This window comes from Acanthamoeba castellanii (assembly GCF_000313135.1).
Source record: "Acanthamoeba castellanii str. Neff unplaced genomic scaffold scf7180000084011, whole genome shotgun sequence".
Classification (NCBI taxonomy): Eukaryota; Discosea; order Longamoebia; family Acanthamoebidae; genus Acanthamoeba; species Acanthamoeba castellanii.
The window spans coordinates 13,322-31,741 of record NW_004457377.1 but is presented as its reverse complement, the minus strand read 5'-3'; the positions used below and the strand labels follow the sequence as shown (position 1 = coordinate 31,741).

General features: G+C 60.3%; 8 protein-coding genes across 8 annotated transcripts; 2 read left to right on the top strand and 6 right to left on the bottom strand.

Annotated features, from left to right (window-relative positions):
* Window positions 1–20: 20 nt before the first annotated feature.
* Window positions 21–2,007, bottom strand: ACA1_019650 (uncharacterized protein; the record flags this gene model as incomplete). The annotated part of the gene is made up of 8 exons (XM_004336927.1): window positions 21–80; window positions 179–285; window positions 408–494; window positions 583–896; window positions 985–1,016; window positions 1,130–1,216; window positions 1,296–1,667; window positions 1,732–2,007. Coding segments are annotated over 8 exons (1,335 nt in total), but the record flags the coding sequence as incomplete, so codon positions are not given.
* A 144-nt stretch (window positions 2,008–2,151) lies between these two features.
* Window positions 2,152–2,546, top strand: ACA1_019640 (DSS1/SEM1 family protein; the record flags this gene model as incomplete). The annotated part of the gene is made up of 3 exons (XM_004336926.1): window positions 2,152–2,236; window positions 2,335–2,431; window positions 2,504–2,546. 3 exons carry the CDS (start codon window positions 2,152–2,154, stop codon window positions 2,544–2,546), a joined length of 225 nt encoding a protein of 74 aa, XP_004336974.1.
* Window positions 2,547–2,788: 242 nt separating this feature from the next.
* ACA1_019630 (CCCH zinc finger protein, putative) lies at window positions 2,789–3,938 on the bottom strand (the record flags this gene model as incomplete). Its single annotated transcript, XM_004336925.1, is given in 4 exon segments — window positions 2,789–2,885; window positions 2,975–3,668; window positions 3,682–3,754; window positions 3,804–3,938. The coding sequence occupies 4 exon segments, from the start codon at window positions 3,936–3,938 to the stop codon at window positions 2,789–2,791; spliced, it is 999 nt and encodes a 332-aa protein (XP_004336973.1).
* Window positions 3,939–4,275: 337 nt separating this feature from the next.
* On the bottom strand, window positions 4,276–5,700 carry ACA1_019620 (Ras association (RalGDS/AF6) domain containing protein; the record flags this gene model as incomplete). Its single annotated transcript, XM_004336924.1, has 4 exons — window positions 4,276–5,126; window positions 5,219–5,308; window positions 5,434–5,549; window positions 5,645–5,700. The coding sequence occupies 4 exons, from the start codon at window positions 5,698–5,700 to the stop codon at window positions 4,276–4,278; spliced, it is 1,113 nt and encodes a 370-aa protein (XP_004336972.1).
* A 971-nt stretch (window positions 5,701–6,671) lies between these two features.
* On the top strand, window positions 6,672–12,447 carry ACA1_019610 (FHA domain containing protein; the record flags this gene model as incomplete). The annotated part of the gene is made up of 13 exons (XM_004336923.1): window positions 6,672–6,858; window positions 7,071–7,423; window positions 7,557–7,940; window positions 8,050–8,214; window positions 8,365–8,664; window positions 8,756–8,845; window positions 8,967–9,115; window positions 9,221–9,493; window positions 9,660–10,025; window positions 10,114–11,130; window positions 11,206–11,345; window positions 11,496–11,643; window positions 11,742–12,447. 13 exons carry the CDS (start codon window positions 6,672–6,674, stop codon window positions 12,445–12,447), a joined length of 4,278 nt encoding a protein of 1,425 aa, XP_004336971.1.
* A 139-nt stretch (window positions 12,448–12,586) lies between these two features.
* ACA1_019600 (cytochrome p450 superfamily protein) lies at window positions 12,587–14,886 on the bottom strand (the record flags this gene model as incomplete). Its single annotated transcript, XM_004336922.1, has 11 exons — window positions 12,587–12,660; window positions 12,729–12,810; window positions 12,896–13,078; window positions 13,170–13,251; window positions 13,351–13,451; window positions 13,539–13,639; window positions 13,712–13,953; window positions 14,062–14,144; window positions 14,213–14,351; window positions 14,441–14,631; window positions 14,764–14,886. The coding sequence occupies 11 exons, from the start codon at window positions 14,884–14,886 to the stop codon at window positions 12,587–12,589; spliced, it is 1,401 nt and encodes a 466-aa protein (XP_004336970.1).
* Window positions 14,887–16,472: 1,586 nt separating this feature from the next.
* ACA1_019590 (uncharacterized protein) lies at window positions 16,473–16,995 on the bottom strand (the record flags this gene model as incomplete). Its single annotated transcript, XM_004336921.1, has 3 exons — window positions 16,473–16,521; window positions 16,606–16,860; window positions 16,952–16,995. The coding sequence occupies 3 exons, from the start codon at window positions 16,993–16,995 to the stop codon at window positions 16,473–16,475; spliced, it is 348 nt and encodes a 115-aa protein (XP_004336969.1).
* A 147-nt stretch (window positions 16,996–17,142) lies between these two features.
* Window positions 17,143–17,839, bottom strand: ACA1_019580 (uncharacterized protein; the record flags this gene model as incomplete). The annotated part of the gene is made up of 2 exons (XM_004336920.1): window positions 17,143–17,355; window positions 17,468–17,839. The coding sequence occupies 2 exons, from the start codon at window positions 17,837–17,839 to the stop codon at window positions 17,143–17,145; spliced, it is 585 nt and encodes a 194-aa protein (XP_004336968.1).
* Window positions 17,840–18,420: the final 581 nt, after the last annotated feature.

The window sequence follows — 18,420 nt, the reverse complement described above, 5'->3', positions numbered from 1 at the left end:
AGGAATGTGCCTATGGTACCGAGCTGCAGCAACAGGCGGGTCGTGGCGCGGGTCTGCTTGGACAGCTGCAGGATGCGGTCCTAGAGCGAGACGCGATGGGAGGAATGAATGGAATTTGAGTGGTCGCCACCAGTGAATGCAGCGCACCGATGTAGGAGAAGAGGTGCGATGTGCGTACCAGCTTCGCCGCCAGCTTGGCCCTGGGCGACTTCTTATCGCCCAGGCGGCGAGGCGCCGCTCGGGGCAGGCCCCGCTTCTTGCTCTCCGCAACGCCGCGCTGGCCCTCTACCACGTTCGGGGAGATTGAGCGGAGCCGGGGGGGGGATCGATGCTCGTCAGCGACGACGCCTCAAACCAGCCGACCGACACCCACACACCCACACACGAGGCTCTGAGTGACTACGTACTGAGTGCGGCCTGCAAGGCCAAGCACTGCCGGGCGTAGAGCTCGCTCAGCCGCTCCAGGTGCGCTCTCAGGCCGTACGCCCCCAACTCTGCGCGCGCAGCAATACAACGTGAGAGAGCGCGTATTGTCGTTCACACTGCGTCATGAATGTGCGGTGGTGGTGCGGGTGCGGGTACCAGGTAGAATGTCGGCGAGGCGGTCCAAGTGCTCTTCCGATTCGTTGAGCAGAGCGTAGTAGTCCTGTTTCAGCACCGCCAGCGTCCGATTCCAGTAGTCGGCATCCCGTTCGGTGCCCTCCGCTTCGGCGCTCGACATTTCAGAATGCGATGAAGCCGTGGGCGTCGACGACGGCGACGCTGACGGGACCGCACGAAAGGCCGAGCGGAGAGCGTCGATCGACCGTCGCAGCAGCGTACGCAGGCGCATGGCCGCCAGCGACTGAACTGGCCCGTTCGCCTCCATCCGCGATATGGGTCCCAGCCTCTGGCCACTGGAACCGACATTGTTGGGTCAGGTCAGCACTCGTGTCACACGCGCACGAGTGTGTGCGATGTGCGCGTGCCGTCGTGTGAGCGCACATTTTGTAGCCGCGCGCCAGAAGCTCGGATTCCTGAAAATGAAACGGACACGTCACACACGCTACGCGATCGAGAGATCGGGGAGATCGGGAGAGAGAGAGTGTGTATGTGTGTGCACCTGAATGCAGAGCAAGACTCGGCGTACGACGCGTTGGTAGTCGGCACTACGCTGCGCGATCCGCTGAAGCGCGCGGAGGTTGCGATGGTGCGTTCGCTCCGTGAGCCACTCCTCCTGCGAGGTGGTCCACATCGATGTCGGTCGAGTGAATAGTGGGCGTACGCCGTGAAACTCGCTGAGCGCCGGCGCGTACCGTGTGGAGCGCGAGGGCGTTGAGCCCGACGAGCGCTGCGAAGACGGCGAAGGCAACCGCAAGCCAGTTTCCCTGCGACGCGTAGAGCCACATGGCGGCCGCGCACACCAGCGCCAGCGGGGCGACGACGTGCCGGTCGAGCACGACGGACGACAGCCGTCGCTCGTGCGGGAACGCCGAGTAGTGTCGAGCATCACCGCTGCCCGCAGGGGCATCGGCGTATGCGTCTTGCTCCTGGGCAGCACCCTCATCACGATCGGGATCAACGTCGCGAGCCTCGCGCCACCCGACGTAGAGCGGCGTGAAGCGGGCCACGAGTGCAGCCCTCCGCTTCGTTCGCGCCTCACCAGTAAAGAAGGACAACACCCACTCCTGCCACGCACACGACGGAGCGCTTTGTTCATAAATAATACAAAATACAAATACAAATGCGTACCCGTGGTGAGAAGGGCTGAGCGGTTGCAATGTGGTGGAAGGAAGACGGCGTGGGCTGTGAGGTGGGAGCAGAAGTGGTGGGCAGAGCGGCAGATGGAGAGCTGGGAGGGGCGAGCAGAGACTTGAGTTCGGCCTCCACGGCGCCTACGTCCACGGGCTCAATGCACTCCTCCACGCCCAAGTCGTCATCGAGGGAGAAGGGTGCGTGGATTGCAGGCCCAGCACCCTCCACCTCTGCCGGGTCGCCCTCCCCCTCTAGAAAAGCGGGCACGTCCATGTTGCACCGAAGAAGAAAAACAAAAGAGAAAACAAAAAACCAAGAAGAAATAGTAAATGACGACACCACGCAGAGAACAGCTGGCGCAAAGATCGTGCGCGTAGAGGAAGAGGCAGCCGCTGGAAAAAGCAGATCAACAACAAGATGGCCGACAAGCAGCAAGCGACGACACCCGCCAAGGAGCACGTTATCGAGGAGGACGATGAATTTGAGGAGTTCGAGAATGAGGGTACGTTGAGGCTTCATTCAAGCGAAATGCAGCGTCCACGCTTCAGTAATTGCTTCATTTTTTACTAATGGACCGCATCTTTGCACTCCCTTCTCTAGAATGGAAGGAGGATCAGGAAGATGCTGACGATGCCAAGCAGTGGGAAGACGATTGGGATGATGAGGAGGTAGATGACGATTTTTCTAAGCAGTTGCGGTGCGCCTCCGCCCACTCTTACACCACTGCCAGCCTTGGGAGTGATTCTGATATATGGCGTTTCATCTGCAGGGCTGAGCTTGAGAAGCAGACCACGGCGATGCAGACGTCGTAGGCTGAGGGACCTCTCTTGAGGCAAGTGACTCTTTAGATTGGGGAGTGTTTATTCGGTTTATCCTTCTTCTTCTTCGCTTTCGCACGACATCTATCCATCAGTTGCGCGCGAGCACACCTCATGTAAAGATGGAACGAGGAGGCATGACCACGCACACCCTCGACACGAGAGTCGCTGGCCAATAAACCATCAAAAACAAACTACACAACGAGAGAGAGCGGGGCGTACTCACTCGCCCACAGCTAGCCAAACTTGGGCACGATCGAGCCGCTCAGCACGTCGGGCAGCGCTGATAGCTTGCGTCGCTTTGTCTGGGCTTCGTGATCGTCGTAACTGGCGCTGCACGCACAACACGACCGAGGAGACGAAACGTCAGACAGACATCACCCGCCACGCAGCCACCACACACACGTGTGCAAGTGAGCGACCTGGAGTTGTTGTCGTCCTCCTCATCATCTTCACCATCTTCAGCTTCGTGTTCGTCCTCCTCTTCGTCGTCTTGCGCTCGAAATCGACCCCGGCCATCGTCGCGGCTTGCTTCGTCCTCTTCTTCTTCCTCCTCCTCGCCATTGTCTGTTCGAGGTTGGTCGATGACGTCCGACGACGTCAGAGACGGAAGCGAAGACAGCGCCGATGAACCCGCCACCGGCACCGGCGGCTCCGCCAGACGTCGCCGACCGCGAACGTTGCGCGGGTGCTTGAATCGACACTGCGTGTCGTCGCATTCGCCCGTGCGCACCCACGTCTGGCACTCGTAGGTGTGGAGCAGCTTGCAGGCGCTGCCCTGCGGGCAGTAGCCCGCGAGGAAGTCCTCGCACACGGCCGCCAGCGGGTTGACGTTGACGTGGGGGTAGGGGCAGTGCTCGTCGAAGCACGAGCCCAGCAGGAAGCGAAAGCACACCGGCAGCGTCTTGGCCTTGTCTTCTTCTTCTTCACCTCCTCCTCGTCGTCCGACCCGGAGCGTCATCGCGGCGCCGTGTTCTTGTTCACCGCCAGCGCCAAAGGGACCAGCGCGCCCTCGACCAAGTGCTGTGAGGCCGCCTCGCGGAGCAAAGCCTCGGCCCCGGCCTCGTCCTCGTCCCCGACCACGCCCGCCGTCCCACAGCGCCGGAGCGCCTGGCCCTGTGATGGGTACGGCGTGGGAAAATGGACAGTTCAAGCCCTTGCCGCAGTGCCCTGGATGAGAAGAGGGATGAGATGCGCGAAGCCTGAAATAATAATGATAATGATAAAGATGTAATGATAAGATGCAAGCACCTGAGGAATGGAAAAATCGGCATGGTGGCCGTGCAACAGGTGCGAAGGTAGAGGAGGATGGGGCTGGTCGTTTTTTGCGATCAATTTCTTCTCTGAGACGCGCAATTTGCAGCATGAGCAGCCGTTCTTTCTCATCCGTGCCGCTACGCGAGGGACCTGCTGTGCCGTCCTTGGGTGCTTGCTTGTGGGTTGATATCACTTCGGAAAGGGAGGCAATCTTGCGCAGCAGGTCGCTTTCATTCATCTTTGCCAATGTGAAAACTATTATATTTATTTTATTTTATTTATAAATAATAATTAACAAAAAGAAAATCAATATCCGTGGTGCCGGTACGCTCAGGCAAGATTGTTTGCCCTGGCTAAGTTTGCGAGCAGGTCGTCCAAGTCGAAGATCGCAGATGTGTCCTGGGCGTGAGAAGAAAGCAATGGCTGAGAACGTGCAGCACGTGGTCGAGTCAAGGTGGAACAACAGTCAAGCTCTCAAGCGAGGAGGTGGAACTGATGGTACCTGACTGGCAGTCACGGAGGAGAACTGGTCGAGTCCTTCAATCTTGAAGATGACGCTGGCCAGCTCATCCACATCGCTATCGCGCTCGGCTTCTGTTCGCCGGGGCTCGGGCGCAGGCGGCGCAGGAGCAGGTGAGGCCGCGAAGGCGGGGCTTCGTGCCGTCGGCTGCAGCGGCGAGACCACCGGCGCCGGAACCACCGCAACGGGAGCGGGCGTTGAAGGGGGAGCAGCCGCGGTTGGAGGCGTGCGCGGCTGGCCGCGAGGCTGCGGCTGCGGAAGCGGCCGGCCCTGTCGGGCAGTGTTCGGCTGTGGCAGTGGTCGGCCAGACGACCCCGGTGGTCGAGCCTGGGCCTGGGCCTGCACAGGAGGCTGCGGCGGTGGCTGTTGGAATGTGGGCGCCTCCAGCTGGAATGCGGGGTGTGACGTAGGCTGTGAAGGCTGAGAGTAAGGCGCCGGCACTACTGGCGCTGGGATGTTGGGCGGGCCGTCGGAGGCGAAGGTCTGTCGTCGGCTCATTCCCGAGCGCTCGGGCACGGGCGGCGGCGGGCGGCGCATGGTCATCGAGCCACCGCCGGCGGTGGGCGACAACGGCGGCGACATGGGTGGCGAAGACATGAGCATGGGCGAGGAGCGGCTCGACTGACCCGATGGCATCGAGAGCGGCGAGACGGGCACGTGCGGATTGCTGGGGGTGAGGAAGGAGACCCCCGCCGGTGCGGGCTTGCCCGGCCTCGGCGGCGGCAGACCGACACGCACCGAGAGACGCGTGCGCATGTCCTCGGTGAAGGAGAACATCAGCCGATACTTGACCTTCTCTGTACGCGCGCGCGTGCGTGTGTAGAGCAAAGTTGTGTGAGTCGTAATGTTTTCTTCTGAAGAGAGGTTCGAGTAGGACGAGAGTCTGGACCTTCTTGCAGCTCGAGCGGATCGTAGTCGGGGTGGGTGGCAAACTCCTGCAGGACGTCCCACACCCGCTCCTCTTGGCCCAGCACTCTCTCTGTACGGCCGCCCATGAGCACACACATTAGACGTGGACGTGGCATTAAAAAAAAAACAAGGAGGCCATGAAGAGGGGAGATGGGATGAAGAGGGTCGCAGGGAGTAGAGGAAGAGGAGATGTACCTCCTTGCGGAGTGATTTGTCGCAGTTCGTAAGCTTCGGAAAGTAAAGGCAGCTGGAGCCGTCGGGCAAACATGCCGCAGGCCTCCCTGATGGTCGTGCTTCCGGTGACTCTCACTCTGCAGCCACAGTGTCAGCAGACGAGAATGCATTCACCGCATCGCTCATCTTCATCATTCCCCAATTTAAAACAGAGTACTAATTGGAAACGTACGCCTTGTATGATCCATCCTTCAGGAAGATGCGCGCCACCCCAGCAGCCTCAGCCATGGTGCAGTCCGGTGTATCTTGATGTTGTATTGGCTTTACTTCTACTCGCCAAATAGCTAGCCCAGTTGCTCCGGCCACTGCCGCTTCATTGCGGGACAACTCCAAGGCGGCGTGGGCTGTCAGTCGTGAGCCCTACCGCACGAGCCACGAACGCGAACTGCCGTAGTCGCGCTTCCTTCTTGAAGTTGAACTTCTTGCAGTGGTGTCAACAAAAGAGGGGCGTGTGGGCGCCATGGGGGCCGTAAGGAAAGCACCACCAACGTGTGTAGAAAAGGAAAAGCTCTCAGTACAAAAAGTTTGTCCATTCTTCAGAGATTGAGTTGTTCTCAACTCGTTCGCCCCTGTCGCAATGGATTCTCTCAGGTGCTTTCTTCTTTGCCCCTTGTAGAAGACTACAACCACCTCCACCGACACCAGGAGTTCAGTTCTGTTTTTCGAGCTCTGAATTTATTATTATTTGTCATTATAAATTCTTTTATTAACCGAAATTCCGGGGGTTGGTGGTTTCGAATGACAGCACCGCCTCGCCCCAGCCACTACGCCGAATGTCGACGGAAGTGCCACGGCCATCTTCCTCACCCACGACGCAGCAACAAGCCAACCAAGAAGCTGTCGCGGCCGTCTCGCTCTCTTCCTCTTCCGTTCCCATTCGGCGTCACACTCAACACAACATCAGCCCGGCCAGCCCCTCCTCTTCCCCCTCCCCGCTTCCTTCCAGCACCACACACAGCGCGCCCGCAGTCGGCCGACAGCGCAACGACAGCGAAGCGAAGCGAAAAGAAAAAGCGAAAGCGAAGGACTCAGAAAAGAACGAAAGCGACCGGTCTAAACCCCAGGCACAGCAGCAGCAACGGAACGTTAGTCTCCGCGACCTCACCGTCGTAGACGAAGCAAGGAAACTCGACTCGCGTAAGCAGCAGCGGCAGGAGAAGAAGAAAGGTTGGTGGTGGGGCAAACAACACATAATCATGATGAACGTCGGAGGAGCACAAGGGGGCGGCGCGCCGCTGCATCGGCCCCTTACGCCCCAGAAGGTGCACCAGCAGCAGCCCGCACACATGTCTCTCAACCTCGGGGACTCCATGGGCGCAGCATCCCTCATGATGCCGACCAACTCCAACGCCCCTCGCCCCCTCCACAGCCTTCCCACCGCGTCAGGTACTGAATCCTTCGTTCTTTTTTTCTTCCTATCTTCACTTTTATTTGTTTTATTTATTTTTATCTCCAGTTCTATGTGGGGGGGGGCGAGCAAATAATCCCTGTTCTCTATCATTCTTCCTCCCCCCTTATTATTATTTATCCTTATTATTGCGTTGCAAGTGTGCGTGGGGACTAATGATACGGGTTTACCGCACCATCTTCGCGTGTAGCGCTCTTTTCCCCACACCCTCAACAACAACAACAGATGGCCGTCGGTGGCTTTCCCATGCAACAGCAGCAGTTCCCACCGCAGCAGCCGCATCAACTCCAGCAGCAGCAACAGCACCAGCAGCAGCCCGGCCTCGTCATGGGCCAACTGCAGCCGCAGCCGCAGCTCCAGCAGATGCCGCCGCAGCAGCAGCAGCCCATCGTGTACGCGACGCCCGTGGTCGGCAGCGGCAGCAATGGAGGTAGCGCCAAGCCCGCCTCGATGGGGTCGGGCGGCATGCCCACGAGCTCCAAGCACATGCCCGTCCTCGTGCCCGTCCCCAAGCACTCGGCGCACTCGCCCGCTCACCCCGCGGTACCCCCCTACCCTCTCAATCCACGAAGGAATAAATAAATAAATAAATAAATATTAAGTAAGAAATAAGAAATAGTAAATAAGAAGAAGTAATAAAGGTCTTGGAGGGCTGACCCCGTTCTAGCATCAGCAGCCGCAGCAAGTGCAGCCGCAGCAGACGATGCCCGGCATGAATGCTGCGCTCTGGCAGGCTCAGCAACAGCAGCAGCAGCAACAGCAGCAGCTCCAACAGCAACAGCTTCAGAAGCAGCAACAGCTCCAACAACAGCAACAGCTACACCAGCAGCAACAGCAGCTCCAGCAGATGCAGCTGCAAATGCAGCTCCAGCACTCGCAGCAAATGCAACTCCAGCACTCGCAGCAAATGCAGATTCCTCAACAACTGCAGGCGCCGCTAAGCGGCCAGCAACAGCTACAACAGCATCTTCAACAGCAGCAGCTCCAGCTTCAGCAGCAGCAGCAGCATCAGCTTCAGCAGCAGGCCATCAACCAGCAGCAGCAGGCCGCCCTGCACGAGGTACGTACACCACCTCCACCCGAAAACGAGTCGCTACATGGTCGACGCCATTGGCTGATGTTTTGATTTTTTGTTTGATTTCTCCCCGGCCCTCTTCGTCTCGTAGCAGGCCAAGGCGCGCGAGGCCGAGCTGGCGGCCAAGGCGGCGGCCGAGGAGAAGCACAAGGCCGAGCAGCAGGCCCGCGAAAAGATGGCCCAGGAGAAGATGGAGCAGGAGCGGATGCGCCTCGCCAAGCTCCACGCCGACCACCAGAAGCAACTGCAGCGCGAGCAGGTGCGCAGAGGCCACTACACAACACACAACACACAACACACAACACACAACACACAACACACAACACAACACACAACACACAACACACACCTATGTGTGTCTTCTAGAGACGTGTTTTTTCCCCCTCTCACACAGTGGTTGGCCTCATAGGAGGAGGAACGGCGAAAGCGGGAGGCCCTCGAGGCCGAGAAGGCCCGTCTGCGCGCCGAGAAGGAGCAGGAGAAGCTCCAGGCCCAGCAGCAGATGATGCGCAAGATGGAGGAGGAGGCGCGTCAGGCGGCGGCCAAGCGCGAGCAGGAGCAGGCACGCCTGGAGGCCGAGCGACAGGCGGCCGTGGCGCAGATGCAGGCGCAGCTGGTGGCCGCCCAGCAGCAGCAGCTCCAGCTCCACCACGCCGAACAGCAGCGCATCGAGGCCCAGGCCGCCGCCATCGCCCAGGCAAGTCACGCGGTGTAGTCCCACACAGCTCAGCACGCTAGACTGACCTTCGCTCTTCGTTCTTCTCTCTCCGTTCTTCGTTCTTCTTCCAAACGTGAAACAGGCGCAGGCCCAGGCGGCGCAGCGCGCGGCGCAACTCGAGCGCGAGCGTCAGCACTCCGAACAGGAGTTCCAGCGACAGCGCGCGCTTCACGTACTCACACCCGACAGCTTTCTCTTTTTCTTTCCATTACTTCTTGGCTCACCCGCGTGGCGTTGTGTGTGTGTGTGTGTGTGTGTGTGTGTGTGTGTGTGTGTGTGTGTGTGTCTTCCAGGCGCAGGGCGAGCAGGAGACCGCGCGACAGCTCGAGGCCGAGCGTGCCAAGATCTTGGAGGCGCAGAAGCGCGCCGAGGAGGAGGTCCGCGCCCGCGCCGAGGAACTCGAGCGACAGAAGGCCCAGATGGAACTCTGGTATCGCCAAAGGTGCGTACACGCGCAGCCCACGCCGTGTGTGCGGTCGTGCGTGTGCGTGTGCGGTCATGCGTGCGTGCGTCGTGTGTCGCTCACACGTTCTGTTCTCCCTCGCAGTGCGCATGAGATGGCGCAGGTCGAGAAGAAGCGCATCCAGGAGGAGCTCGAGTCGCAGAAGCAGGCGATGGAGTGGGAGCGGCAGAAGATGGAGGCCGAGCTCCAGCGCCGACGACTGGAGGAGGAGTCCCAGCTCACCGCCAAGGCCCATCTCATCGAGAAGCTGCGCCTCGAGGAGGAGGCCAAGGAGCTCGAGCGCCAGCGCCAGCAGGCCGAGCAACTCGTCCAGATGGAGCAGCAGCGCAAGATGCTCGAAATGGAGGCCATCGAACGGTACACGCCCGCCCTACCACCCACTCGTTCTTCCCCATCAACCGCTCGACGACCAACCCTTTCGTTGTCGTGTGCGGTGTGTTGTGTGTGTGCGTGTGTGTTGTGTGTGTGTTGTGTGTGTGTGTGTTGTGTGTGTGTTGTGTGTGTGTGTGGTTTAATGGTGCAGACAGCGTCAGCGGGAGGAGCAGGAGCTCACGCTGGAGAAGCTGCGGATGGCGGAGCAGGCGGTGCGCGAGCGCGAGCGCAAGATCGAGGAGGAGGCGCGCCGACAGCACATGGAGCGCGCGGCGCGCGAGGAGGAGATCCGCCAGCGCGAGGAGCAGATCAAGGCCGAGATGGCCTGGCGCGAGCAGGAGCGCCTGCGCCACATCCACGCCGAGATCGAGGAGCAGCGGCGGCGCATGGAGGCCGAGCGCAAGCAGCAGGAGTACGCCCTGGCCATGGCCCGCAACGAGCACGTCAAGCGCGAGGAGGAGCGCAAGCGGCTCGAGATGGAGGAGCTCGTGCGCAAGGAGCAGCTCATCATCGAGCGGTACGTCCCAGTCAGCAATGTGCGCAATGTGCCAGGAATGCTGAAATGAATGTGGCTGGAATGTGTCTGGCTTTTCGTGTGTGTTCAGTGAGCGGCTGCAGGAGGAGATCAGGCTGCAGCAGGAGGAGCTCAAGCGGGTGCGCGACGCCGCGGCCCGTGAGAAGGAGCAGATCCAGCGCGAGCTCGCCGAGCAGAAGCAGCGCGAGCGCCAGCGCGCCGAGGCCATGATCCAGCACCCGCAGCAGCGGCCGCCCGTCTCCCCGCCCAACTCGTCGGGCTACGGCGTCTTCGCCTCCGGCAACGCCCAGACCAACCCGCCCCGGCCCATCCAGTGGCCCGGCGCCGCCCCGCCCGCCCCGCGCAGCACCGGTGGCGGCGGCGGCCAGCACGGCTTCTCGGTCGCGCCCACCGACGAGGCCCTGCCCACGCCCGTGCCCCTGCCCGTCGATTTCCAGTCAATGCCGGCTCTGCCGGCCCGGCCCGCCGCCGTGTCGACACAATTACCTGCCCTGCCGCCGCAGCCACTGACGGGACCCGACGCCGCGCTGTCGCCGCGCAGCTGGGAGGCCAAGGAGCTGTCGCGCCGCGAGAAGAAGGAGGCCAAGAAGCTGCGCAAGAAGGAGGAGGAGGAGCGGAAGCGCGAGAAGAAGAAGGAGAAGCGCGAGAAGAAGAGCAGCAAGGCCGCCAAGAAGAGTGGCGGCGGCGGCGGCAGCAGCAACGCCAAGATCTCCGCCATGGCCTCCCTCTCCATGCCCCACACCCCGGCCCAGCCCGCCACCATGCCCGTGCAGCACCAGCACCAGCCGCCCGCCGCGCACGTTGCGCCGACGCCGCCCAAGTCGGCCGGCCACAGCGACAGCGCGACGCAGAACAACGTCAGCCTGGCGTCGGCGGCGTCGACGCTGGAGACGCCGAAGGAGCGGGCCAACTTCTTCGAGATGAGCAAGAGCAAGGACATCCAGCTCAACGACGACGAGGCGCTCAAGGCCGGCGGCGGCAAGAAGCGCAACCTCTTCAAGAAGTCGAACAAGGGCAGCAAGACCGAGGCCATCTCGCGCACCCAGAGCGGCCTCAAGCTCGACTCGAAGCCCTACCTCTCCATCTGGTATGGCTCGCCCCAATTTTTATTAAGAAGGCGGTCGGTTGGTGGTGAATAACTAACAATTCATGGCATGTGAAGGCTGCCTGGTGCGGACACGCTCTCGGCGCCGCGCATTCACAAGCTCAAGAAGAAGAAGCTCTTCGTCGGCAGCGACACTTCGTGCCACATCTGCGTACCCGACGAGAACTGCGCCAAGCGTCAGGCCCTCATCTATTCCGGTACACGACACGACACGACACGACACGACACGACACGACACGACACGACACGACACGACACGACACGACACGACACGACACGACACGCACACGCACCACACGACACACACGGTTAGAGGCTGACCTGCGCTTCTTGGCAACACAAAACAGACAACGGAGTGATCATGATTCGGGATCTGGACGCGAGCAAGGGCTCGACCAAGGTCAACGGGCAGGCCGTCCCCGAGAAGGGCACCGTCCTCCGCCCCGGCGACGTGCTCGCCATCGGCAAGACCAAGATCGTCGTCTGCAACGATCGGTACGTGTAGACGCGTCTACATTCCTCCCCATTCCGTACATGCCGCGCATTCCCAAGATGCCATGGGCGCTGACATTCCTGCGTACGCACGTGTACAGTGTGGACAAGCCCAACAAGTTCCTGCCTGAGGACCACTCGGCGACCGTGTCGCCGCCGGGCTCGTTCTCCAGCGGCATGCCCTTCACGGCCTCCACCAATAATGGCGTCCCCTCGGGCCTCGCCGGCCAATCGGCGCCGGCCCTCTTCTTCGGCGGCGGCAGCAGCAGCGGCAACAGCGGCGGCATGGCCAGCGTACTGACCCCGCCGCCCACCCTCACCACGCCCGGCGGTGCGTCCATCCACCACTCGACGCCCGCCGGCCTTCATCACTATCAGCCGTCGCCGCCGCCGGTCGGCTACGCGGGCGTGGCCGATGTCGGCCGCACCGGCGCCCAGTCGCCCGCGCCGACGACCGAGCAGTGGAACGACGACGACCTCGACGCCGTCGAACACGAGCAGGAGCGAGAAGACGAATACGATGAAGAGGAGGAGGCGGACGGCGGCGCCTACGGTGCGTCGGCCGACGCGGTCGACGATAACGGCGGCGATGACTATGGGACGTGGGGCGAGGAGCACAGCGGCAGGCGGCGGGGCTCGTCGATCCGCAAGGAGGAGATCGATTCGCTGGCTGCCACGCTCAAGGGCCTCGGGCTGGCGACGGCGGGCGCCGCCGACGTGGCCACCACAGCCGACGCCACGGTGGACGACACCGACTACCAGGTGAGCAGCACCTCGAGTCTGCCCGCCTCCGCTGTCCCCTCCTAGGCGTTGCTGGAGCACTACACCACAAGAACAAACAAGCAGCTGGCCTCTGTATTCCCATCATGTTGTATAAACCCATCGTTCATCACATCATCTCCATTCGTACTACATGACAACTATGCTCGCTCAAGGCGGCGAGGCCTCAGCTCTGGGGAGCGACGGCGGAGCGGGCCAGTACGTGAGCGTAGAGGCCGTGGGCGGCCGGCATCGTGATAGCTGCACCCCCCCCACCCCCGAGCATTGAATGGCAGATCTGCACGTGTGAGCGGCGGGGCGTCGCATACCTTTCCTGGGCCGAACGACGTGGCCTGGCGCCAGGCGGAAGCGGAACCGCTGCAGGACCATCACCGCCAGTAGCTTGGCCTCCTGCTCCCCCACCCCCCGCCCAAGCGTCACCTTCAGGTGAGCGGCCATCGGTGATGGGGGGCGGGTGGAGGCAGTAGGAGCGTACGAGGAGGGCCATGTGCATGCCGAGGCACACGCGAGGGCCGGCCAGGAAGGGAAAGTACTGGAAGGGGTGCATCGCGCGCACGCGCTCCCGGTCCAGCCACCGCTCCGGCACGAACTGGTCGGCGTCGTCGCCCCACCACTGCCGGCTCCGGTGGATCGTGTACGCGTTGAAGCCGATGTAGGTCTGGATCTCCCCCCACAACCGGAGACCGCGCGTTGACTTTGGTCAGCGTTGACTGAATGTAAGGGGGGGGGTTGTTTGGGGGACTACGCACCCCGGCTTTCACCCTCACGCCATTGGGCAGGACGTCGTCTTGTACCGCCATCTTAAAGTTGCTGGGCACGGGTGGGTAGAGCCTGCCGCCAGCACGACGGTACCACGGTTGATGATGGTGACGGTGGGCGGTGGTGGTGACGGTGGTGGTGGTGGGACTCGATCATCCATCGTCGTGGTACCTGAGGGTTTCGTCGAGCACGGCCCGGAGGTAGGGCAGCTGGCTGAGGTCGTCCCAGGTGGGCGCCCGGCCGCCCACGCGCTCGTCGATCTCGCCGATCGCCTAACTCCCCGCACCCGAAACCACCAGCCACCAGCCACCCGGCTTGAGTTGAGGACTCGCACCTGAAGAGAAAGGTCGCCGACGCACCCGATCGGCGGCCTCCGGGTGGAGGGCCAGGAGGTAAAACGCCCACGTCAGGAGGATGGCCGTCGTGTCTCGCCCCGCGATCAGGAAGTTCATCACCACATCTAACACACGACACACGACACACGACACAGTTATGGAGTGTGCAGCAGGCAAGTGGTGAGGGGGGAGGGTACCGCGCAGGTAGGCATCGGAGAAGGGCAGGCCCTGTGGGTCGCGCAGGCACAGGTAGCGGGAGAGGAGGTCGCTCTTCTGGCGCAGCTCGTCGGGCGGCTCGGCCCGGCGCCGGCGAATGATGCCCAGCACGAACTGGTCCATACGGGCAATGTCCGCCTCCAGGCCGCCGCCCCACCCCAGCACGTACTCGCGGAGGGGATTGTCGGCCCGCTTGTCGATCTCGGCTTGGGCTTTATCGAACCTGCATAGAAGAGGAGGGGGGGGGAAGAATGAAGAAAGAACGAAAAAAGAGACGAACGAAAAAGAACGAATAAAACGGCAGACGGTGGGGAATGACGGCGTGCGGTACAGATAAGAGAACTCGACGGGGCGATGGAGGGAACCGATATCGTGGCCGAACCCGACAAGCCCGATCGAGTCAAGCGTGTACCTCTGCTCGCGGCGCGTGAAGTGAAAATAAGGCGATGAGGTGAGCAAATGTCGGGGCGTGATGGGTGTACCATGAAGAGGTTCTGGAGGTCTATCGGTTCTGAGTCAGCAACTCGCTCAAGTGTGGCGATCACGGTCTCGGCGCCGGAGACGAAGACAGGCAGCATGTCCTTGATGCTCTCAGTCCGGAAGAGAGGCTTGGCCGTCGTCCTGCGCGCAGTCATAGTAGCAATGAAGGGTTGAAGAGAGAAGCGAAGCGTTAACGGCCGTTTCGTTCTTTGCTGTGAGGGTGGGGATACCGCTGGTGCTTCCAGGTGTCGCCGTTGGCCACGAAGATGCCGCGGCCGAGGAGCGGGCCCAGGAGGTGGGCCATGTGGGGACCCTTCTCGTAGTTGCGGAAGTTGGTCTGCAGCACCCACTTGAGGCACTCGGGATCGGCGATCGACATGCCACGCAGGTGCACCAGCCGCCACGAGAACACGTCCCCGTACTACTCGCACCGCGGGGGGGGGGTAAGATGGTGCCACTACGTAGTCGAGGTGGTGCCAAAACGTAGTCGAGGTGGTGCCAAACGTAGAAGACAAGTGGGGTGCTGCAAAAGCGTGTAGAGCGAGGGGTGTACTTGGAGGTGGGCCTCCTGGTTGAGCTCCAGGATGCGGTCGCTGTTGACGAGCACGCGCGGCAGGATGCCCACCAGCGGCCAACTGTAGGGTCCAGCTGGCGCATCGGCACCGTACCCCACCATCCAGTTCTGTTGTTGGGTTGTGGTGGTGGCGGTGTGTGGACCACGTCATGACCACCCCACCCCCAGCTACTTGCTCGTGCTCGCAATGGTTTGGAAGGCCGCACCTTGAGGGCGGCAACAGCATACAGGAGGAGCGCCAGCACGAAGAGTAGCAGCAGCACACCCATCGGCGGTGTAGACGTGGCAAGAGACAAATAGATAAATAGATAAATTATTTTTTATTTATTTATTTATGTGTATCGTAGAGAGAATGTAGTGCTTTCTCGATCGCTTGGTTGGTGGCTTTGGGTGCCGTGCGATAGACGCGCAGTAACAGTTGAAACCCAGTTGACGCCAGACCTCTTCCAATGCAGAAGAAGAAGAAATTGGGGGGGGGGCGAGTTTGAGGATACAATCGTGTTGGTTTGGTTCTCCTACGAAGGAGGACAAACAGGAGGAGAAGAAGAAGAAATTGGAAGACACACAAGGTCGCATCAACGCAACCCGGGCCATTGTTTGATGGCCCGGCATTGCTCGGGATCGCACTGTCGCCAGTAGTTGATGCTCGTTACATGTCGTCGTCATCATCTTCTTCCTGTTCCTGTACATCTACGTTCCCCCCCCCTGGAGGCCAGGCTACGCTTCTTCCCGCGTCTGTTGCATGTGTGGAAAACAACACATAGAAACATGAGAAGTTAGTTCGTGCATGAGAGAACGAGAGAAGTGAGAAGCAGCAAAGTGAAAGTGAAGGGACGTACGGGAAGGGTGCGCTGGTCCTCGCCCTAATCGCTGGTGGTCGGCGCATCGGGCTCTGTGGCCCGGAATGCCGCCGCCGCCACTCGAGGCCAGGCTACGCTTCTTCCCGCTTCTGTCGCACGCGTAACATGTTATAAGTTGGTTGGTCAGTGAATGGAAGATGCACACATAGAGCGAGAGTTGAAAGACGTACGGGAAGGGTGCGCTGGTCCTCGCCCTAATCGCGGGCGGTCGGCTCATCGGGCTCTGTGGCCCGGAATGCCGCCGCCACCACTCGAGGCCAGGCTACTCTTCTTCCCGCGTCTGTCGCACGATAGAAATATTCCAAGTTAGTTCGTGAACGAGAGAGAATTGAGAAGCAGCAAAGTGAAAGTGCAGGGACGTACGGGAAGGGTGCGCTGGTCCTCGCCCTAATCGCGGGCGGTCGGCGCATCGGGCTCTGTGGCCCGGAATGCCGCCGCCACTGCTCGAGGCCAGGCTACGCTTCTTCCCGCGTCTGTCTCACGCGCAACATAGAAATATGAGAAGTCAGTTCGTGAAAGGAAGCAAATTGAGAAGCAGCAAAGTGAAAGTGAAGGGACGTACGGGAAGGGTGCGCTGGTCCTCGCCCTTATCGTGGTCGCTGATGATGGTGACCACGCGCCGATCTTGAGATGGATCGGTGGGTGGTCGTCTTCGTTGTAGTTGTAGTAGTAGTTGTAGTAGTAGTAGTTGTTGATGATGATGATTGTGTTCTTCTTGCCGGTCGTGCCGGTCGTCCGTCGCTCGTCGTTCCCCCCTCTCTTCTTTTTTTTTTTTTTTTTTTTTTGTTTTCTTGACTCCTCCGTCCGCTTGAGGGTTGGCGGTGGCGGTTAGGCGAGGGTGGCCCACATCCCACCTTCGCTCAAGTCAGTCGCGTTCCTGTTTGTCGTTCCAACATAACGGTTAGCGAACGAGTTCAGCAGCAGACGACTCGCGAGCAAGAAAGAGAAAGAGAGCGCGTACAGGAGGGCGGCGGGCAGCCGGCTGAGAACGGCCTGGAGCTGTTGGTCGTACACCGGCGGGAGGTCGGCCACGTCGAAAAACTGGCCCATGGTCATCGGGTTGAGCGGGGCCTCCTCGGGGCCTGCGCGGCGGCCGCGGAGGTCCTCAAGTACGACCCACTCCTCCGCATCGTCAATTGACGAATCGCCGATCTCTTGGTCTTGTGCTTCTTCTTCTTGACGTTGATTCTTGACCCGTTCGCACCAGTTGGTGTCGCTGCATGAATGATGATGATGATGATGGACAACCAGATTAGAGGCCGCCAATCAATCAATACAACAAATCGGGAGAAGTATTAAGGACGTACACAGGAGGGAGGAGGGCCACGTCGATGAACTGGCCCATCAGCATTGGGTTGAGTTGAAATTCGTCGTTGTCATCGTGCGCCTTCTCCTAATTGTTGTCGATTTTTGAGATTAATCAAAACGCAATCGGCAAACAATTGCGATGTGAGCCAGAAGCGTACCGGCATGACTTCAGATTGTTGGCATTCCTCGCTCACGGCATCGCCGTGCTGAGGCAGGCGATCTCGCCTTTGGCCTCCTTGAGCAGGCTGGCGAGCGGGCGCGTCTCCTTGGTGGGGATCTCTTCTTGGGGGGCGAGCGGGTGCGTCTCCTCGGCAGTGATCTTGGGGGCCTCGGCCAGCTCCTTGGCCCTCTTGGCCGTCTCAACTGCCGCCTCGACAATGGCCAGCAAGTGGGCCGCCCATTGCTGTCGGGCGGCTTCCGTGCGTTTCTAATGGGTTGTTGTGGCGATTAATCAAATGTGGAATAATAAATGATAATAATCGAAAGCACAAATGAGCAAACGGGGGGGGGCGTACGTTGGTGGCCTTGGTGAGAACGGTGGCGATCAACGCGATGACCACCATGTCGAACAGCACCACACACATGGTGTAGTGGTGTCGTTGCTGGACCGAAAGAGTCCACAGACTCTTCTCCGTCGTGATGTAATGGCGGCCGACGCGGAACGGCGGAACCTCCTTCATGGAGCGGGCAGACTTCGCCACCAACAACGACCAGAAGTGGTGGTCGCTGGTCGAAGCGAAGCTGGCCTGAGGTACGATCGACTGCTCCATGCGAACGGTCGAGTCGATCGTGGCGAAGGTTGGGCCGGCGGTGGTGAAGAGGAACCCGATAGTGAGGGTCAACATCGCCAAGAACCAGACGGCAAACTTGATGGTGTTGTTCATCATGTTGGTGAGCTGTGTGTTGCTTGCGTGGTGGTTGAAACGACAAAAGAAAAAGGCCAACGTTCCACCTTCTTGGTCTTCGCGAAGGTCACGGCGACCGGCCACGTCACCCCAAAAACACAAAAGCCCAAAAAGGGAAGTAAGGAAAAGGGCACCAATCACAATCACACAAATAAAGTAAATAACTGGAATACTTCAGGTAGGAGGAAGATGGAAAAGATGGGAGTAACGCGGGCACCACACCTCTCTCGCCACCTCATCTTCTTGGTCTCTCAAGCCTGAGCCCAAGAGATGTTCGAGCATCTAGAGGTCACTCTTGGGACACAAGGACGGACAAATCGAAACACCTCTTCGACAACTTCTTCCTCCCCCCCTTGCCAATCGAGCCTTGATGGGCACCACCAACATCGCAGCTTCACGACGTACCACTCTTGACGACTTTGAACATCGATCCTTACGACTCATGACGTTCAAGAGGCAACACCTCCCAACGGCATCCTCATCGTTTCACCCTTCTTCAGAAGACGATGCTCTTGCGACACCGGCCTTCTCAGACAACCCCACAATGCCGCCGTCAATGATGT